General features: G+C 52.1%; 1 protein-coding gene across 1 annotated transcript; it reads right to left on the reverse strand.

Moving 5' to 3' along the window:
- Positions 1-13,860: 13,860 nt before the first annotated feature.
- Dand5 (DAN domain BMP antagonist family member 5) lies at positions 13,861-19,107 on the reverse strand. Its single transcript, XM_059264424.1, has 2 exons — positions 18,799-19,107; positions 13,861-14,578 (listed from the first exon to the last, which is right to left on the reverse strand). Exons 1-2 carry the CDS (start codon positions 19,105-19,107, stop codon positions 14,333-14,335), a joined length of 555 nt encoding a protein of 184 aa, XP_059120407.1. The 3' UTR covers positions 13,861-14,332.
- Between the last annotated feature and the right edge of the window lie 1,789 nt (positions 19,108-20,896).

The following is a 20,896-nucleotide window of genomic DNA, read 5'->3' on the forward strand; positions in this document are numbered from 1 at the left end:
GGATGCACTGACACATTGGAACCCCATACAAAGGACACAAAGTGTCACTGTACAGGGACACACACATCACACATTGTGTTGCCCAGATATACCCCAGGCCTAGGACACGCTGATCTACAATCCTGATAGCCAAACCTTAGAGACTCTTCCAAGTCCCTCTCTCTCTCTCTCTCTCTCTCTCTCTCTCTCTCTCTCTCACACACACACACACACACACACACACACACACACACACACGTCTCCCATACCTTTGCACATGTCCTGGGACTGAGGGGCATTAGCTGTATTGTGAAGAAGCTGCCCCTGTTGCGGGCCCGGGGACTCCCCCTTCCACTGCAGATGGGTATGAGGTGGGTAGGTTGGCACATGTCTGTAATCCCTGCACTCAGAAGCCACAACAGAAAGATCATGAGTGAACTGTAGACCAACCCCTGGGCTACATAGTTCGAGGCTGGCTTGGCCTGTCTAGTGAGAGACCCTGTTTCAAAAACCAAACAAGCAAACCACAGAGGGAGAAAGAAACCTTCACAGGGAGAGAGGGAAGGGAGAAGGAGGCAAGAGGGGTAAGTAGGTACTGGAAACCCTGGAGTGGGGCACCAAGAACCCTTGGGTGACCCCAGGCTGGGTGGGGAGGCTCTGCCTGCAGTCCCCAGGCAGCTCCTGTCAAGGCAGAACTCCTTCCTACCTCCAGGTGCAACCAGCACTTTGTCAGCCTCCTGGGCCAAGAAGCTGTGGCAATTCTCAGCAATGCATTGTCTGCTGGGGGTGGTATAGGTGCCCAGGTGTGCGTGGGTGGGTGTGTAGGGGCTAGCAGGCATGAGGATGTGTACATATAAATGTCCCTGAACGCTGTGCCCCTTGTCCCAAAACCTCTGAGATAGCACGGAGGAGATGTGCCTGGGATGTCTGGTGTGGGTTCGAGCAAGGCCAATTTTTTTGTGCTCAGTGTATTCTGAGTAGTGACATGGGTGTGGCTGTACTCACGGAGGTGTCTGTGAGTCAGCAAAGGTGCCTTCCACTCTCTATGCCAAGCACTGGGACATAGCGGGACAGGGAGCACCGGACATTGATGGAAATCTTAGTGTAACAGGAGGCGAGGCCACAGGACACCTGGGTGAGTGTGTCAGCACTGATCAAACATGTCAGTGTGGCCACCTTGGATATCTGTCACATTGTTTCCATATATGTCCCAGAGTGTGAGTGTCCAAGTGTCCCAGAGGGACTGCTTGTGAGCAGATGTTCTGTGCATGTTTCCCTCCTGATGTACCAGAGTGGGTCAGCCTGTGCCAGTAAGTGTGTGTAAGACCACATCAGTGTGTGTTTCATGCTAACATGCCGGACTGGATCTGAGTGTATCTATGTGTGCACCAGGCATTGGATGTCTTTGTCAGGCATGTGCGTATGTGTTAGCCCATGTCAGTATGAATATATCCATGTGTTCGAGCTCAAGGTCATCCTGTCTACACAGCCCATAGCAATGTGTGTGGTCACTGTCAGTGTGTGGCACTGTGGTGTGTGTGTGTGTGTGTGTGTGTGTGTGTGTGTGTGTACCAGGGAGGACATACTTGTGCTTGTGTGCATGCATGCGAAAGATGTGTAGGACTGGGATGTGGTTGATAAAGTGCCTTCCTAGCATGGAGCCCTGGCTTCAGTCCCCAGGTCTACATAAGCCAGTCATGATGGCATACACTTATCATCCCAACACTCTGGAGACAAAGGCAGCAGGATTGGAAGTTCAAGGTCATTCTTGTCTACACAGCCAGTTGGAGGCCAGCCTGGGCTACATAAGACCCTATCTCAAAAGCCAAAATGGTGTACATATATACATATGCACATGCACTCACAAGGGAAGGGCTATCTGTGTGTGGTGGATATGCTTGCCTAAAAACATCAGCCGTAGTCATCTGTGTTACTAGGTGGACATGTGTGCCTGTGTGTCAGGAAGCAGGGTCTCTGTGCCTGAAGCTGTCTGGGGATGTAGTGCGCCTGTCATTCCTGCCGAGGGCCATGGCCCCTGGGATCCTCTCTGTTGATCCAGGCCTGCCCCTGTACTCCAGTGGCTGCCTGTGAGGCGAGGACGCAAGGCCCTGGCAGAGGGAGGGAATTGATATGTCCTTAAAAATTCAAGGGCTTCTCGTAAACAGAAACTTTTAACACCCGGTTAAAGTTTCAGGGCTGCCACAGGGGAGGGGGAGGGCCTCCAAGGCAAGAGGGGGCTGAAAGTGAGGGGGCTATGTGGGGCGGGGGGTGCAGTGAGGACTGGGGGCTGGGAGGGACTGCTGGAGGAAGAGGGGGTTTGGGGACTAAAGAGACTGGGAGAGAAGGATAGCTCCAGAAAGGGGAATCCAGAGAGGCTGTGCTGACAGACAGATGGACCCAGGCTGGGCCAGGATGAGGAGATCCAGGACCTGGATGACTGGGAGAAGAGACAGAGATGTAAGGCTTTTTTTGGTGTGTGTGGGGTCAACTCCTCCTTCACACACAGAAGACAACAATTCTACACACAATACAACACAGTGTCAACTATTCACACACACATTACACAATATCAACCTTTCACAAGCACACAATAAATAATAACATGAGCCCTACACACACGCCACACAACATTAACACTTTCCTCACTTACTAAACAACACCAACCCTTCACACACACACACACACACAAGACAATATCGACCCTTCACACACACATATACACACAAGACATCAACCCTTCACACACACACATACACAACACACAAGACAATATCAACTCACACACACACACACAGAGGACAATATCAACTCTTTACACATATATGCTGCACAATATCAACCCTGCACACAAATACACACGACAATATCAACCCCTCACACACACATACACACACACACAGCAGACAACATCAGCCCTTTACACACACATACTAATCAATATCAACTCTGCAAACACATACACTGGACAACATGTCACACAAACATACATGCACATCGACCATTCAGACACATATGACACATCATCCATCCTGCATATACACCAGATAATATCAACCCTACACACACATACACACACACACACACACACACACACTGTATATAACATGAACTCTTCACACACAATCCACAATATCCTTTTACACCTACACCCCACACAACAACCCCCATACAGACACCACACGTTAACCCTTCATTCATACATCTTTTCATTTGCACACACACACTCTAGTCACCATTTGCACATAACAGCCTTTTTGTTCATTTACACACACACACTAGTCCTCATTTGCACACAACACCCATTTTGTACTCACATAGTTCCCAGCTTCCACTCACACACCAATGCTGTATTCACACACAGCCATTCTGCAGTCTCATACACCCCCTCCACAACATCCATCGATCCACTCTCCCTCTGTCACATACACACAGACCACTCCATTATGCACATAAAACCTTACACACACACACACCCGTAACATACACCTTTTCGTCTAGACACATGACATTCATTGTTCTGTCTCTCTCCTCTCTCTCTCTCTCTCTCTCTCTCTCTCTCTCTCCCATCTTCATGCACACACGGTCCATCCTTACATTTACACATACACAACATCCCTATTTCCATCCGTACACTGACACTCACACTGTAACACCTCCCTGTGTTCACATATACATACTTTTCCTTAGGTTCACACATTCACTATGTCCATCTACACCCACAGAACCCAAGCTCTTGCCCTTACATTCACACATATTTGCACTCATCCTACCCCACACTCAGACCCCATCTTTGATACCGAGTGCACCCCCCCAGCACACACAGATACAGAGTTGCCATGTTCTGAGTCTTCACAGCTGCCAGCTGGAGGAGGTGTTTCTCACAGGGCAGCAGAGTAACCCAGCCCTCCTGTCTCCCAGAGCCCAGATCTGAGGGCACACCTGGCCCTGAAGAAATTGAGAAGGAGGGAGCACTACCAGGGGGCTGGGCACAGCTGGGGTGTCACAGCTGGAATCCCCCACATTCCTCCTTCCCAGCTGCCTACCTGGCTACAGCTGGCAGCAGGTGTGTTCTTCCCATGCAGGTGTTGGAGAGCGAGAAGCAAGCTCATGGCACTGCCTGCCAGGATGCTGGCAGCAGTGGGGGAGGGCAGGCTTAAACATCTGGGCTTCATCAGCCACATCCTGGGCCACGGAAGGTGGGGCTGGGCAACACTGGGCTCCAGAGCTGCTTGGCAGCTGGGTGGGCCTCTTGGGAAAGTAAGTACACACCCAGCAAGAAGATAAGCCAAGATCTCAACTGTGGGTGCTGCCAGGAAAGAGAAAGGGGTGCTCTAGTTCCTTCTGGAAAGACAGGGGTCCCCTCTTCCCAATCTAATCCTATGGCCAGCCTGGCAGGCAGGGCCACCTCCGGTCCCTGAGTTGTGGCTGAGTGTGAGGAATCATGAATTCCCCACTTTTGAGACATAGCTGAAGACCTGTCAGCAGAACATGTTGTTGACCTGTCTGGAGTCTCACCGTCACACTCACATAGGACCATAGAAACACACAGGCATAGCCAAACGTAAAAATACAGATGGACATGGGACATAGCTCAGTTGATAAAGGGCTTGGCTAGCGTACATGAAGCCCTGGGTTCCATTCTCAGCACCACATGAAACAGGCGTGGAGCTTATTTTATCAACTCAGCACCATGGAAGTGGAAGTTGGAGGATCAGGAATTCAAGGTCATCCTCCACTACATAATGAACTTGAGCCCTCCTTGGGCTACTTGAGACCCTGTATCAGAGGCCAGCAGGATGGTCCAGTGGGTAAAATTGCTTGCCATCAAACCCAATGACCTGAGTTACATCCCTGAGACTCACGTGTTGGGAAGAGAGAACTGACTCCAGCAGGTTCTCATCTTACCTCCACACATGCAAGCACACATATATACACATGAATAAATAAAATTGAAAACAAAAACAGAACAGGGCCTGGAGATGGCTCAGCGGTTAAGAGGGCCGCTGCTCTTCTGAAGGACCTGAGTTCCTAGCCCCCACATCATGAAGTTTACAACCACCCTTACCACCAGTTCCGATGGATCCCATGCCCTCTTCTGGCCTCTGTGAGTACTGCACACACAAGACTACATAATACAGACACACACACATTTAAAAAAAAACATTTTAAATGTCAAAAGTGGGGGGCGGGGGACAAGACAGGGCATGTAAGACAGGTGGAAGCCCTAGGTTCACTCCCAAGCACTTCATAAATTGGATGTGAAGGCCCTTGTATAATGCAGGAGGAGCAGAAATTCAAGATCATTCTTGGCTACATTGCAGATGTGAAGCCAGACTTGGCTGCAGCAAACTGTCTCATGAAGCAGGATAGACTAGAACCACACAAGAATCAGGCATAGTGACACACATCTGTAATCCTAGCACTCACCAGGAGGATCGTGAGTTCCAGTCTGTGTTGTTCTGTTTGAGACAAGGTCTCACTATATAGCTTTAGCTGTCCTGGAATTTGCTATATAGATCACCCTGGTCTTGATCTCACTGAGATCTGTCTGCCTCCGCCTCCCAAATGATGGAACGAAAGGTGTGCATTACCACACCTGGCCTAAGGATCTTTAAGTTAAATTTAGGCAGCATGGCAAGACACTGTCTAAAAAAAAAGTTTTAAAAAAATTACACACTCACACCGTGATGGTCATCAGTCATAGAGGCACATGTCTGTAATCACAACACACAGAAGTGAAGCAGAAGGGAGGACTTTGAGGCCAGACCGGATAACCTAGGGAGAACACATCTTTAGAGAGTGGGCGCTAAGTGATGGTGGTGCATGCCTTTAATCCCAGCACTTGGGAGGCAGAGACAGGCGGATCTCTGTGAGTTCAAGGCCAGCCTGGTCTACAGAGAGAATTCCAGGACAGCCAGGGCCGCACAGAGAAACCCTGTCTCGGAAAAACAAACAAACAAAAAGTGGAGGAAGGGATCTCTGCCAAAATGTCATTGGGTAAAACCTTCTCTTCAAGCTTAAGGAACTGAGTTGAACCCCCAGAATCCACATCAAAAAAAATAAGAAAGAAAAGCTGGACATGGTGGTGCACACTTGTAATCCCAGCACCAGGGAGACAAGACAGACAGGTCCCTGAGGCTCACTGGCCAGGCCAGCCTGGTCTACTTGACCAACTCCAGGTCTCAGAAGACCAAAGGGGACTAGGGAGATGGCTCAATGTCCGGAGCACTGGCTGCTCTGCAGAGGACCTGGGCTTGTTTCCCAGCACCCACATGGCAGCTCACAGCCATCCATAACTCTAGTTCCCGGGGATCTGGTGCCTCTTCCGACCTCTGAAGGCACCAGGCACGTACATGGTGTACATAGATACATACAAGCAAAATACTCATACACATAAAATAAGTAAATCCTTGAAGGAAGGAGGGAAGGAAGGAAGGAAGAGGGGCAGGATGGCTCATTATTTAAGGGCACTAGGCACCACCTCCACGTGTGTGCTATGTCATACATGTGTCCTCCCCACACAAAATAAGTAGGTATGATTATTTAAAAGAGAGGGCCAGCAAGATGGCTCAGTGGGTAAAGGTACTTGACAACCTGAATCCAATCCTTGGAACCACAGGACGGAAAGAGAAAGCCACCTCCTTCCAAGTTGTCTTCTGACTCCCACACACATGCTATGGCACATGTGCCCAGCTGCATATATACACGCACACACAATACATAACTATAAAAAACAAAACCAAGTGAACGAGACCTGAGGGACAAAGTTGACCTCTGACCCCCATAGGGGGGCACACAGTACACCACATGGGCACATACCCACACATACAAAAAAAAAAAAAAAAAAAACCTGCAGGAACATCACTTCTGGTCACATACACAGACACAGACATCCCTGAATCACAGAAGGAGACCCACACCCTACCACCACAGCTTCCCAGGATGCAACAGACACATCCATACTTGTCTACGGTGCAGCCTGGCCAGCGCCTCCTGGAACCACTGCTCATGTAGGGTTAGGGAAATGTTTCATTTACAGCTGGTCGGAGACCCGCCCACCCTGGTAACCTGGTCCCTGGTCCTGAATAGAGCCTCTGTGCTGCCTTGGGGCAGCCAGCAGCAGCTCTCGATTGGGCCAGAGTGTGAGAAGTCAGAGGAGGTAAGGCCACACTGACTGAGTCACATATGTTGGATCTGAGGCCTCTGGGGCCAAAACTGCAGCTGGAATCCTACTTCACCTCTGTTGCTTCTAGAAGCTTCTCCCCAAACCAGCCGGGGAAGAGGAGACAAAGGAATCCTATGCCCCCAGCCTATGTCCACATCTCAGGAAACGTCAGCGTGAATCCCCAGTTTGCCCCGTGAAAGGAACCTCCTTGGTTCCTTGTGCAGGCTGAAGGCAGGATCTGGGCAGCCGTACCCTCCCGTTTCATGTTTTCAAGTACAATCACTGTCATACTTTCAGCTCCTCATAGCTATAGTCACCACAGTGTCGTCACCTGCACAGCCACCCTGCCTGTCACCCTCAGCCACACGATCACACACGGAAATGCCACTGCACCCAGCGACTCCAGGGATGTGTGATCAGCCCCACGATCTCGCTCATCCTCTCGGTTGCCCTGACAGTCTGACCCCACACTGTATCAATGTCACTCTCACATGCTCAGTCTGCATGTCCCCGCAGCTGTCCTAACCATGTGGCCACACAGTCACTGCCCCATCAGTCCTAGTCAAGAGGAGTGGGTCCAGTCCCTGCACTCCCAGGGCGAGGCACACAGCTGTCCTCAGATCAAGGTGGCCCTGATGACACAAGGTGGCCTTGCAGTCACAGCGTCCTGGCGCTGGCAGCCAGGGAGTTCCAGGCCACACTGGTCAGTCCTGTTGCAAGTGGCAGTTGCCCATTTCACTCACAGCATCACTCCATGCCCACAGTCTGGACAGAGCTACAATGAAACAGGGTAATGTCACACCACAGCTACAAGGACATCCTGTCATACAACAATCGCCCTTCCCATAGCCTGTCACAACATTTAGACAGCCTCTTAGCCATCCCAAGAAGCTGTTGAGATGTTTGTTAACATGCTGACATGGCCAGCCGTGATTGTCCTCAGGACTCCCCAGACCTGAGTCTTGGAGCCTGGGACAGACAGGCTGAAATCCTCTCCCTTCTACTGGGAGCAAGCTGAGTAGGGAGCGACTAATAGAGGCGCAGCTGTTGTCGGTAGGTGCCAGCCCCCCCTCATGAATATTCATCAGCTGGGGCTCTCCTGAACCTGTAGGGAGTCCAAGGTCCCAGGCAGCTGGGTACCCCCTTCTGTGCCAGGAGGCCCTCAGGTGAGGGGGGCTCTGCCAGAACTCTGTAGTCCTTGGAACCCACACCCATTTCCACACCTAAGTATATATGAGATAAGGGTTTGAGAACACAGACCCCCGACATACAAACTCCAAATCACACCCGATTTAACACACAGCTATCCATCAGTACACACCAAGCCTAGCAATAGGCAATGTGAACTCACAACAACACCCCTACTACAGACACCTACCACATATACAGCCATGCCACATGGGCACCCAGTCACATGACCACAAACACACAGACACAGCATTACAATGTCTCCAACACTCGCCATCACAGGCAGAAATGCAACACACATACACATTTCCAAACTTACAAACCAGTGACCTGACAGTAACCACCAACAGTGTGGTGCCGAGACGGAACCTCAAGCACACTAAGCAAGCGCTGTACGTTGACCACACCCCCACTCAACTTCTTTTTATATTTTGTTGCACTTATTTGTTATTTCTGCGTATGCATGTGTGTAGGCATTTGCTTGTGGTCACAAGCCTGTGGAGATCAGAGGACAACTCGTGGAAGTGGGTTCTTCTTCACCTAGTGTCCTCCCAACGACATCTTGTAAAACACACAGGCGTCCAAACATTGGGGCACAAATTTGCACAAGTATATACATACAGGTCCACCGACCATCAAACACAAAAGCACAGATACAGAACTGTCCTCCAGTGCCCTACACTCTTCCCCTCCCTCCTTGCCTCCCTCTGCCCCACTCTCCTTCCTCCTCCCACGCCTCTCCCCCCTCCCCCACCCCGAACTTGAACTTCATAGATGGGAAAACCAGGGCACTGAGGGCTGAAGGGAGTTTGAAGATGGAAGCGCCTCCGGACCCCAGGCAGAGGCTAAGACCGGGCGCCCCCTTCTGGCCCGGCCCTGCAAGGGCGTGCGGGGCCGCGGCGGCGCGCGGGGTGGGCACGCGCCCGATGTAACCATGGCACCCTCTTGGCACGCGCGGCCCGCGCGGGGAGGGCGGGGCGGGCGCGTTGCCATGGCGCCGGCCGGCCTCCTGAATGCCGCATTGTTCACCGCGGCGCCCCGGTTGGGCTGTCCCGGACCCACCCGGACCCACCCGGGCTGGCAGAGATGGAGTGCAACGAATATGGAGAGACAGTGATAGGGAGAAATGCGGAGAAGATAGGAAGGAAGAGGTGGACAGAGCGCAACAAGATTCAGGGCTTGGAGACACGGAAAGAGAGGGCGGAGTGAGAGAAATAGGTCTTATAAGGAGGAGAAAGGGGACAGACCAACACAGTGACACACAAGTGTAAATCCTACGGGGGCAGTCGAGGCTCATGGGTTCCAGGCCAATGTCTCTTGTGCTGGGAGGGGGTGGGTGGTGAGGCAGCGAGGAGCAGCTGAGGAGATGGCTCGGTTGGCAAAGAGCGATCACGAGAACCTGAGTTCGGCTCCCCATCACTCATGTGAAAAAACCAGGCAGGATGGGAGCACAGGCCTGTAAGCCTGGGAAGGCAGAGGCAGGTGGATTCCAGGGGACGCTGGCCATCTAGCCTTCCAGATTCAGCAAAAGACCCTGCGTCGAAAAAATTGAGATGGAAAGCGGGTGTGGTGGTGAGTACCTTCAGTCCCAGCACAGGCAGGCAGAGTTCTGTGAATTCCAGGCCAGCGCCGTCAATATGGTGAGTTTCAGGCCAGACAAGGCTACATAGTGACACCCGGTCTGAGAAGGAAAAGAGTGAGGAAACTTGAGGAACACAATTAAGGTCATCCTCTGGCCTCCATAGGCGTGTGTGTGTACGCGGTGCACACGCGCACACACACACACACACACACACACACACACACACACAAGCACATGTGTATGTTAGAGAAAGGGGCAGGTGGGAGAGAGACAAGGAAAAAGTAACGTTTAAAATCCAAGAGGAAGAGCTGGGGAGATGAGGGTGACTTCTGGAGAGAGGGAAACGGGGAAGAACAGAGGGAGAAGGACAAGCAGAAGCCGAGCCAGCGAGCAAGATGGAAGAGAACAGATTTGAGCAGGAGGGCACGAGACTCAGGAGCTTCACTGCACCTCTTGGTGTGCCTCGCAATAGGACCAGGCAGGGATGGGACCCCAAGTGAGAGGAGTCTGCGTTCAGAGAGACTGGTGGGTCTGCTCATGGGTTGACAGAGGAAGGACCAGATGTGTCCAGACACAGCGAATGTCCCGAGGAGGCCTAGAGATTCATCTCTGATGCCCTTCCCCACTCACTGGCACAACTGGACACTCCCAGAATGTCCACCTCATCCTGCTAATAAGGCATCATTCACACAGAGACACAGCCTTCCGGATACTGCTCCTGACACTCCGGAATACCTTCCCCCAGGGACACACTGTAGTCCTTACAGTGCGTACAGGCACACCCATAGCAACCACTTGACATAATCATAGACATGTGGCATGTGACAGGGACTCCTACCACACCTCAGAGACACAGAACACACCAGACTTCATTGCAATCATCCTGTGATCAGCTAACATCACACACCTTGGAGCCAAGGCATGGCGACACATATCTTTAATCCCAGGACTCTGGAGGCAGAAACAGGTAGATCTCCGTGAGTTCAAGGCCAGCCTGGTCTACAGAGTGAGTTCAAAGACAGCTAGGCCTACACACAGAATAGAGGAGACTCTGTCTCAAGAAAAAAAAAACCACCCCTTTACAGGTTAACGGTACTGCTGTCACAAGGGGCCACCATCTCCTCCTCAGATGTTCTTCAACAGCCCACAACCTGTCCAAGAAACACTTTTGTAGGACTGAGGGGGCACTGGGCAAACTATTCAGATTTGAGTGGTGGGAGCTGAAAGGCATGAGTCCTCACATGAGATTTGAGGTGGAAGGGGAGAATAAGGAAGTCACTCCCAGTCTCCCTCAAAAAATTGGGTCATGCCGGTCCTTGTGGCCCCACAGCTAGGTCAGTCTAGCCCAAATCTAGACCAAGGGCGGCCCCTGGTGGTCAAATGTTGTCTCTACACTGATCTTTAGGGGCTGTGATTGAAGGCTTAATTATAGAACCCCAGGCAGAGAGACAAGGAAGTCCAGGATGAGCACACAGAGATAAGAGTCCAGACCCAGAACTCAGCCTAGGTAATCCATGTCCTAGAATTCATAATCACGGTCTAGGTTACGGGGGTCAGGGGTGTGGCTGAGCAGTAAAGCACCTGCTTAGAATCCTCCAATGAGATTCTGGGGACAAGTATGTGCAGGTATCTCCAGAATCCGAAAGAAGAGACTCTAGACCCCAATAATTCTGAGATGTAGGAAAGCAGATCCAAAATGTAGGACCAACGATCTAAAACCAGATTCACGTTCTAGAATCCAGAATCCAAAATTCTAGATCTGTCAGACAGTGGTGGTACACACCTTTAATCCCAGCACTCAGGAGGCAGAGGCAGGTGGATCTCTGTGAGTTCGAGGCCAGCCTGGTCTACAGAGTGAGTTCCAGGACAGCCACGGCTATTACACAGAGAAGCCCTGTCTTGAAGGGAAAAAAGTCTAGATCCCCATTGTTTAGAACTGGAATCTTGAACTGAGAACACAGTTCCAAGAACAGAGAAACCACAACCAGGCCCGCACTATCCAGAGCCCTGGGTCTTTGTCAGAACTCTCTGGATCAGAGACCGACTGTCGAGGGCAGGAACAGACTGAGGGGCAGAAGAGAATCTGGGGTGAATGTCCACAGCCTCTGCCAGCTGCTGCCGCTTCTTACACACACACACACACACACACACACACACACACGCAGGCACGCGCACTCACGCACACACACATCACTCTGAAAGGATCTCACACAAAAATCCATACCCCCACCACACAGTCTGTAACTGTAAGAGCACACCCACAATCACACACACTCCAAGCACTTACACCCTAACACACACCATCATCCAAAGGCAGATTAAGTCTCCACCACTTCTCTTTTAGCACACCCACATTCCTGCTTACCTAGGCACCGGCACAGTGTCATAGCCATTCCCCTCCTCCCACCCTACCAAACCCTCAGACACACAGCCACCACTCAGAACAAACCCTGAGATCCCCAGTCCTGTGCCAGACACACTAGGGGAGAACAGCTAAGGAGGCTAGGATGGGTGTGTGTGTACTCATATTGTGTGAGCACACACACAGAGTGCAGAGAAGCTTCACGCCTTGGCAGCTAGACAACCCCTGGGAACCAGACCCCAGGGATGGGGCTCACCGTGCACCCCCTTACCCACCCCAGCCCTCCCCTGCCTGGCCGGCTGGCGGGCTTTAATACAGATGCCAAACTCATAATTGTAACTGAGGGTGACAGGGTCACCTTGAGCCCCAGATGCTCGCACGATGACAGATGGCGTTGGCAAACCTGATTAGCGGCCCTCGGTGCCAGAGCCTGTGGCACCTGCCTCCCCGCCCCTCCCCCCGCTCCCCCAGCACTCATTACCCACCCATTACTGGGCCTGGGGGGCAGCAGCGGGGGCCGACTGGCACTGCCTGGGAGGGCGCAGTGACTCTGGGCCCCCCTGGCACCAAGGTTCCCAGCTGGCTCTCCAGGCTGGCAGGAGGTGGGCACAGCTGAGGTGGAGGGATGCAGGCATCTTGTGCCCGCCAGAAAAGGGGTGCCAGGGCTGAACTGCCAGCTCAGACACTGCATGAGGTTGGCCACCAAGCTCTAGGGACAGGCAGGAGGGCGCCCCCCACCCCCAGGGCTCCATGACCCTCCCTCTAGGACGCTCTTGGGAGCTGGCAGTCAGGCAGGTTCCCACCCCTCTGTTCAGGCCTGTGAGGTCAAGGGTCGCAGCTCCCACGCTGTGCTGTCCCATCTGTTTCCTTGTGGGGGGCCCTCCTGTTCCCCTCACCTGGAGCCTTCCTTCCTGAGGCAGGAAGAAGGGCGGGAGGGGGGGCGCTTGACCAGCTCCCTCCACCCTGCACTGGGGGTGGGGGCATTTGGAGGCGACGCTGCCACATGTCTCTGAGTCTCTGCCAAACGGCCCCATCTGCCAGAGCCCTGGTTCCAGCCGCCCAAAGCTAGGCCGCCTGGCTGCCGCACACCCTGCCCCCTAGCTGAGGAGGGAGCCCCCTACCCAGGAAACCCAGTCAGAGGGACGCACGCACAGCTGGACTTGGCCAACCTTTATGATTCCCGTGGAATGCCAAGCTGGGGCTGGGCTGCTGCGGGGACTCGGGTGGGGCAATAAGGGAAACCCCAGCCTCTGTCAATGAGAGAGGCTGCTGCGCACACTCGGGGTCGCCTCTGGCTGGGGCCAGGTTTTCCAAGCAGCTGCTTCCCGCTTGCCTGCCATGGTTTTTTGTTGTTGTTGTTGCTGCTGCTGCTGCTGCTGCTGCTGTTTTTCTGGTGTCCCTAGAACGGGGTCATCTTTGCTGAGTGTCCGTGTTTGGGTGATGCTGTCATCCTAGGAGTTAGGAGTGTCTGGCTCGGACAGAGAGACGCAGTGCCACCTCGTGGTCAGCAGCGGAACCGCAGGCTGGGGAGGGGCTCAGCGGGGAGCTGTGTTGCGTGTGCAAGGCCTGTGTCTCGACCCCCACCCCCAAAACAGTGACAGTGCCTCAAGGGCTGCTTCGGTTTCCTCATCTGCAAAATGACCTGTGCTGAAGTCCTACCCTGCAGGACTGCTGACGATTGACTCTTGAGGATATGTGAGTTAGTGCTTGGGGAAGGAATAGTCCCTCCCTCACAGGGCCCTGTGAATCACACACTACAGCTAATTTTTACTTTTTCCCTCCACATATCCCCGTGCTAAGAATGGAACCCAGGCCTTCATATATGGTAGGCAAGCCCTTTCCCGCTGAGTTACACCCCAGCCCCACATGCTATGACTATTAGTGGTCTAAACCCATGACTGGGGAACCGTGTCTCATGTTCCTGGAGCAAGATGAGGACCTTGTGGACCTGTCTGTCTGTCCTTCTAACCCTGCTCTCTTGACCTGATGTACATAATTCAGGTCACGTCTTTCTATGGCATCTCCTGTTTCTTTCCGATCCTCCACGACACTCAGCTCACAGCTTCGGACCACACTGGCACTTCTGCACTAGGGTGACAGTCATCCTCACTCGCCGAGGGGAGGCTGCATGGCCAGCCCCACACCACAGCACCACCGATGTCCAGCGCTTTTGAGCTGGCACACAGCTGTTGCAGAGGACGACCGGGGTGGGATCCGAGCTGGGAATGTAGAAGGAGGAACAATGTCCGAAACACAGATGATTAAGGACCCTGGCGGCTGTGCAACCAGGCCTGGAGAGCACCTGCAAGCAGAGACAGGGGGACAGTCAGCACTGTGCAGTCTATGGCCAGAGGGATGAAAATAATTACCATCCACTTCTACCCCGACAGAAAGGTGTGGGTGCTGAAGGCAGATGGCCTGGATTTAAATTCTGAATCTTCCTTCTGGCTGCGTGGCCTGCAGGAAGTTATTCAACCGTTCCAAGCCTCTTTCTTGGATAAAATCATTCGAATCAAGGCCTGGGGAGAGTCAGTAAAATGATGTGGTGCAAGCACGAGGACCCGAGTTCAGATCCCCAGCACCCACATAAACTAGGACTCAGGCTGGAATCTCAGCACTAGGAAAGGAAGACAGCCCTGGGCTTGCTGGCCAGCCCAGCCTAGCCGAATTGGTGAGCTCCTGGGTCAATGAGAGTGCTTGTCAGATAAGGCATGAGGGAGCTGGAGAGGCGGCTCAGTGGTTAAGAGCACTGACTACTCTTCTACAAGACCTAGGTTCAATTCCCAGCACCCATATGGCAACTCACAACTTCTCCAGGGGTGTAACACCCTCTTCTGGGCACCAAGCATGCTGATAGCACACAGATATATGTGCAGGCAAAACACTCATAAAATTAAAATTAAAATTTTTTTTAAGGAACAAAGCAGTTAAGGACCCTGACATCAACCCCTGTCCTTTGCACACATGTGTGCCCTCACACACACTCCCATACGAAAGCCATCCAAATTAAACTGGAAAGCTGGGCCTGGTGGTGCAGACACGCACATCACAGACTTTGTGGGGGCCAAGACTGGGGATCTCAAGATCAAGGCCCATTTGGGAAACTTACTGAGACCCTGTGTCAAAATAAATAGAAAAACAAAACTGGGGCGTAGCTCAGGTGTAGAGCACTTAGCTAACATGAACAAGACTTGGGTTCCATCCCCAGTACCACAGAAAAAGAAAAGTCAAGGTGGGGCGCGGCTAGAGATGACCCATCAGAGCACTGGTGACTCTCTTCCCACACTGTGGCTCACAGTCACCCGTAACTCCAGTTCTGGGGGGTCTGACATCACTGTCAGGCTTCTATAGGCGTGAGGCACACCCATGGTGTACATACTGATAGGAGGTAAAATATACACATCAAATCTTTTTTTTTTTTTTTTTTTTTAAATCAAGCTGGGTTCGGTGACTCATCCCTGTAATCCAAGAACTTGGGAGGCTGAAGGAATGCTGCCATGAGTTTGAGACCAACCCTGGCTGCTCAGTGAGTTCTGTGCCAGCCTGGGCTGCAGTGTGAAACCCTGTCTTTTTTATTGCTTAAAATTAAATTTATTTTGTCAGGGTGAAGGGTGGTAGGGTTCACGTGCCATGGTGCCCATGTGGAAGTCAAGGACAGATTGTAGGAATCAGTTCCTTTCTTCCATCGTATGGGTCCCAGGAATCAAATTCAGATAGTCAGGTTTGCTGACAGTGCCCTTACCTGCTGGACCATTTCTCTACCCTCTGAGATACTAAACACACACACACACACACACACACACACACACACACACACACACCATAGCGGTCAGCAAGATGGCTCAATGGGCAAGGCCACTGCAAATCTGATAACCTGAATTCAATTCCTGTGACCCACACAATGAAGGGAACCAGTTCCCACAAGTTGTCCTCTGCCCTCTACACTTGGGTCATGGAACACCCATGCACACATACACATATGTGTACCCACAAAATAAGTATAATTACATTTTTTGAGACAGGAGCTCACTACATTACCCTAGCTAGCTAGGAACTTGCTGCATAGACCAGGCTGGCCTGGAATTCCCAGAGAACCACCTGCTTCTGCTTCCCAAGGGCTGGGATTAAAGGCATACAACACCATGCTCAGAAAATTTTAAAAAGGAAAAGAAGAAACTACTTGAAACCTTTTTAAAATTTTGTTTATTGTTTGTTTTTGAGATAGGTCTCATGTACCCCAGGCTGGCCTCAAACTCACTATTTAGTGGAGGTTGGCCTTGAACTTCTTAACCTTTTGCCTCAGCCTCCCAAGTGTTCCACTAATACATGCCCAAGGCCCTGGGTTCCACTCCCAGCACTGGAAGAAAAAGAAGAGATAATCCTTGCCCACCCCCTTGCTGGCCCCCACTAAACCCAGACTTGACGCTGAGACCAATGATGATACGTCCCTATTTCCAAATGGGGAAACTCAGGCTCGGAGCTGTCCGAGACCACACAGCCGCAGGGAAGGCTGCCAACCTAAGTGTCCTGTGCCATCGGGGGCAGGTGCCCCTCTGGGCTCAGCAGAGGTGCAGCCATTGGCTGGTAGGCAGCAGATGCAGAATGTGGAGTGGGCATGGTGATGTGTGTAACCCCAGGACTCAGAAACATGGGGTCACAAGTTCCAGGCCAGCCTGGACTATTTGGTGAGACCTATCTTGAAAGGAAAAAATAGATTTGGGGCAAAACAGATTAATCGAGGTCTTCTGAATTCCAAGGTTCAATAGGCAAATACCAAGCCAGGGGGTTTGGGGAAGTGGTTCCCTACCGAGCATAGCCAGCGGAACTCTACACCTGAGGTCATTGCCTCTGTTAAATGGGAGTGCGAAAGGGAGAAGGCAAGCTACAGACACCAACAGTGAAGCAGGATTTGAACTCGGCATAGAATGAGAAATCCCCAGGGACTAGAGAGATGGCTCAGAGGTTAAGAGCACTGACTGCTCTTCCAGAGGTCCTGAGTTCAATTCCCAGCAACCACATGGTAGCTCACAACCATCTGTAACGAGATCTGGTGCCCTCTTCTGGCCTGCAGGCACCTGTATACATAATAAATAAATCTTAAAAAAAAAAAAAGAAAGAAAGAAAGAATGAGAAATCCTAAAGCCCTTCTGGAACACCAACTGAATGCAGATATGAGATTGTTTCTTGTTCAGCTGCTCCACAGCCCAGAAAGGCATGTGCTACTAGTCATTCATTCATTCATTCATTCAACAAACATCGAGTGTCCACTGTTTGCCTGGCCCTGTTGTAGGGCATGAGGACAGGTATATTGAAAAGAACAAAATCAAATAACCTCTGCCCTGAGTTGGGGGATGTAGCTCAATAGGTAGAGTACTGCCGGGCGGTGGTGGCACATGTCTTTAATCCCAGCACTGGGGAGGCAGAGGCAGGCAGACCTCTGTGAGTTCGAGGCCAGCCTGGTCTACAGAGAGAATTCCAGGACAGGCTCCAAAGCTACACAGAGAAACCCTGTCTCGAAAAACCAAACAACAAACAAACAAACAAACAGGTAGAGTACTTACCTAGCATTTTTGAGGTACTGGGTTCCACCTCCAGCACCACACAAACTGGGCTGTGGTGCACACCTGTAATCCCAGCATACAGGAGGCAGAGGCAGGAGGATAGACGTTTACAGCTAGCCCCAAGCTACATAAGACTTGGGCTAAAACAACAAAGCCTCTGTCTGCTCTGAGATGGATGTGGTCACTCACACCTATGATCCTAGCAGAAGGATCACTGAGCTACAGGGCAGTCTGCAATACTTAGCAAAACCCTACTTACACACACACACACACACACACACACACACACACACACACACACACAGAGTGTGTATCATGGGTCAGGAGCGGAGTGAGGAGAATGGAGTAGCCAAAGTCAGGGAAGTCAAAGAATGTAGAACCTTGTGAGCTCTGAGAACCTGGGCTTTTGTTCAGAGAAAGGAGAGAGCCATGAGGGTTTGGAGGGGAACAAGGGACATATATTTGTCAACAGCCTCTTCCTGGCTGCTAAGTAGGAAAATGAATTCAGCAGTTGCAGACGTGGCTCAGGTGGTGCAGTTGGCCTCCCATGCATGAGGCCCTGGTTCCTGAACCTAGATGTGGTTGCATATGCCTGCAAACCAGCACACGTGAGGTGAAGTCAGAAGTGGGGTCTTCAGATCATTTGGCTACACAGAAGTCAGCCTGGGCTACATAAACCCAGCCTCAAGCTCATTTTAGCTACACAGAGGTCAGCCTGGGTTACAGGAGCCAATGTCTCAACAACAACAAATGGAGAGGGGAAAAGGAAATAGATTTGATGAAGATGGAGTAACCTGAAGTTCATAGGTATTTAAACGGAAGATTCAGGACTTGAGACTTGACTGCAGATCTTCCTGAGGCCACATAACCTGATAACCTGTGCTCTGTACGAGGCAGAGGGTGTCCTCCACCACCACCACCACCACCACCACCACCACCACCACCACCACCACCACCTCACCTGAATAAAGGCCACAGCTTTACATGTCTCCTGGAGCACTTCCTGGGGGACCAAGGGCAAAGACACACCAGCAGCCTCTCTCTGCCCTCCCTGCAGCCCACCTGCTCCTTGCTGTTTGTCTTGTAGGCTCAAGAAGGCCTTCCAGCTACCCAGGGCAGAGGCTGGTACCAGAGGATCCAGAGTCCAGCTCTGATTGGCAGCAGCCCAGGCCTGAGTAGGGGTAGATGGAACCCTAGGCCTCCCTGAGCCTGTGGGTAGCCACGCCCCACTGAACAAACCCAGCAGCGTGGTTAACTGGCCACGGAGCATCACTTAGCTGTGCGGTTGTCAGTCAGTCTTGGAGTGGGCTCAGGGTCCTGGGCAATGGACCCTGCTGTCCAGAGTGTGAGTCTGGGTCCTCAGAGGTCTGCTTTTCACCACTGTCTCCTCCCGGCAGCCCAGAGGTGGTTCTGGGAGCTCCCAGCAGGGAAGGAAGGCAAGCTGACCTGTCCAATCCCACAGCTCCTCCCAGCCTGCTGCGAGTCTCAGTGGGGGCTGAGCCTGCTCCATGGGGACCATGAGAATCAAGGAAGGCAGGTCTAGGGGACAGAGGCTTAGGAGTCTTTTGAATCCTGAGACCCCCATTTATCCACTTAGTGACATCACACCCTTCAGTGACTTGGAGGTTCTATGCTCTGCCCTGCAGTTTCTTGGCTGTGCACCCTCATGCAAGGCCATTAACCACTCTGGGCTTCAGCTCCCTCTTCTGGAGTATGATGCTGGTAACATCTCTCCCTCAGAGACTGGAGAGAGGACTCAGAAAGACCTGAAAGACCAGGTGTTGACACACACTGGTCGCATAAGCCCATTATGTTTTTTTCTTCCTGTTCTGAGGAGGGAACCCTTAGGAATGATAAGCTGGGAGCTCTCTGAGACACCCCTGCGCCCAAACAATAATGAGTTAACATGACTGCTATTATTGTCTTTTTGGGTGAGAGGGTCGAGACAGGACTTCCCAGCCCAGACTGGCTATAACCTTGGGCTTCTTCCGCCTCATTCTCTTGAGTGCAGAGATTAGAGGTATGGGCCACAACTTTCATATCTGTCATCCCAGCACATGAGAGGCTGAGGCAGGGGGATCAGAAGTTTAAGGGCAGCCTGGGCTAAAGAGTGATTCTGTTTCAAAGGGAAAAAAATGAATGGAACGAGCTTTACAGGGGTCAGGGTATGGGTTTCTGATCCCAGGGCAGTCAGGGAAGACCCCCGGAGAAGGTGACACTTTTGCAGAGAGCTGAGATGCTGATGCAGGCATGGGAACAGAGTGGTGGGAAGTACACAAAGGATGTGAGATTGTGCCCCAGGCTCTGGGGGCCTCGAGGCGCCTGGGGGGTCCAGCCCTAGCACCTCAAAGGCATGCATCTCACACCCAGGTGAAGAGGGGCAAGGCCAGGCCGCAGGAGCGTGAGAAGCTGCGGCCTGGGTCTTTCCCGGGGCCCGCTCGCCATCTGGCGGCAGCCCCCGGGACTGCGTGGTCGCCGTGCCCCGACACCCGCCTCCACGCGGACTCTTACCCCAACCCATCCTTTCTGCTGTCCTCCAGCCAAGGCCAGTTCCATCCTGCCAGAGACCGAAGCGCCAAATGTCAGGGCGGCCTTGACCCTCTCTCTGCCGTCTCCGTCCCACTTCTCACTTCTGCCTTCTGCATGCTGGGATTAAAAGCTTGCACTTTCACTCTGGACTTTATAAGAGGCTTGAGCACCTAGGGCAGCTATTCTCAAACTGTGGATCAAGACCCCTTTGGAGGGGAGGTCACATATCAGATATCCTGCATATCAGATCAACATGAGGAACTGTATTAAAGGGTCGAAGCGTTAGGAAGGTTGAGAACCACTGACCTAGCACTTTGGAATCCACAAGGCACCAGGAAGCCACGCCGCACAGTAGAGGACTAGAGTAAGACTGGGAGTCCTAGAGAGAAGCCTGAGCAGTTAAGAACTCTTGCAGAGGACTTCAGTTCAGTTCCCAGCACCAAGTAACTACAGCTCCATGGGATCCCACACCCTTTGAGCCTCCAGGGGAACCGCACTCATGCACATAACCACACATAGATGTACACATT

The sequence above is a fragment of the Peromyscus eremicus genome, chromosome 5 (genome assembly GCF_949786415.1).
Source record: "Peromyscus eremicus chromosome 5, PerEre_H2_v1, whole genome shotgun sequence".
NCBI classification, from domain to species: domain Eukaryota; kingdom Metazoa; phylum Chordata; class Mammalia; order Rodentia; family Cricetidae; genus Peromyscus; species Peromyscus eremicus.

Bases quoted from the DNA above. Each gene is read 5' to 3' on its own strand.
- Dand5 (XM_059264424.1), bottom strand. From the start codon at position 19,107: ATGCTCCGTGGCCAGTTAACCACGCTGCTGGGTTTGTTCAGTGGGGCG. The intron at 14,579-18,798 runs GTGAGGTGGTGG...CTCTGCTTGCAG, and splicing joins AAGCTGTGGCCTTTATTCAG to GTGCTCTCCAGGCCTGGTTG.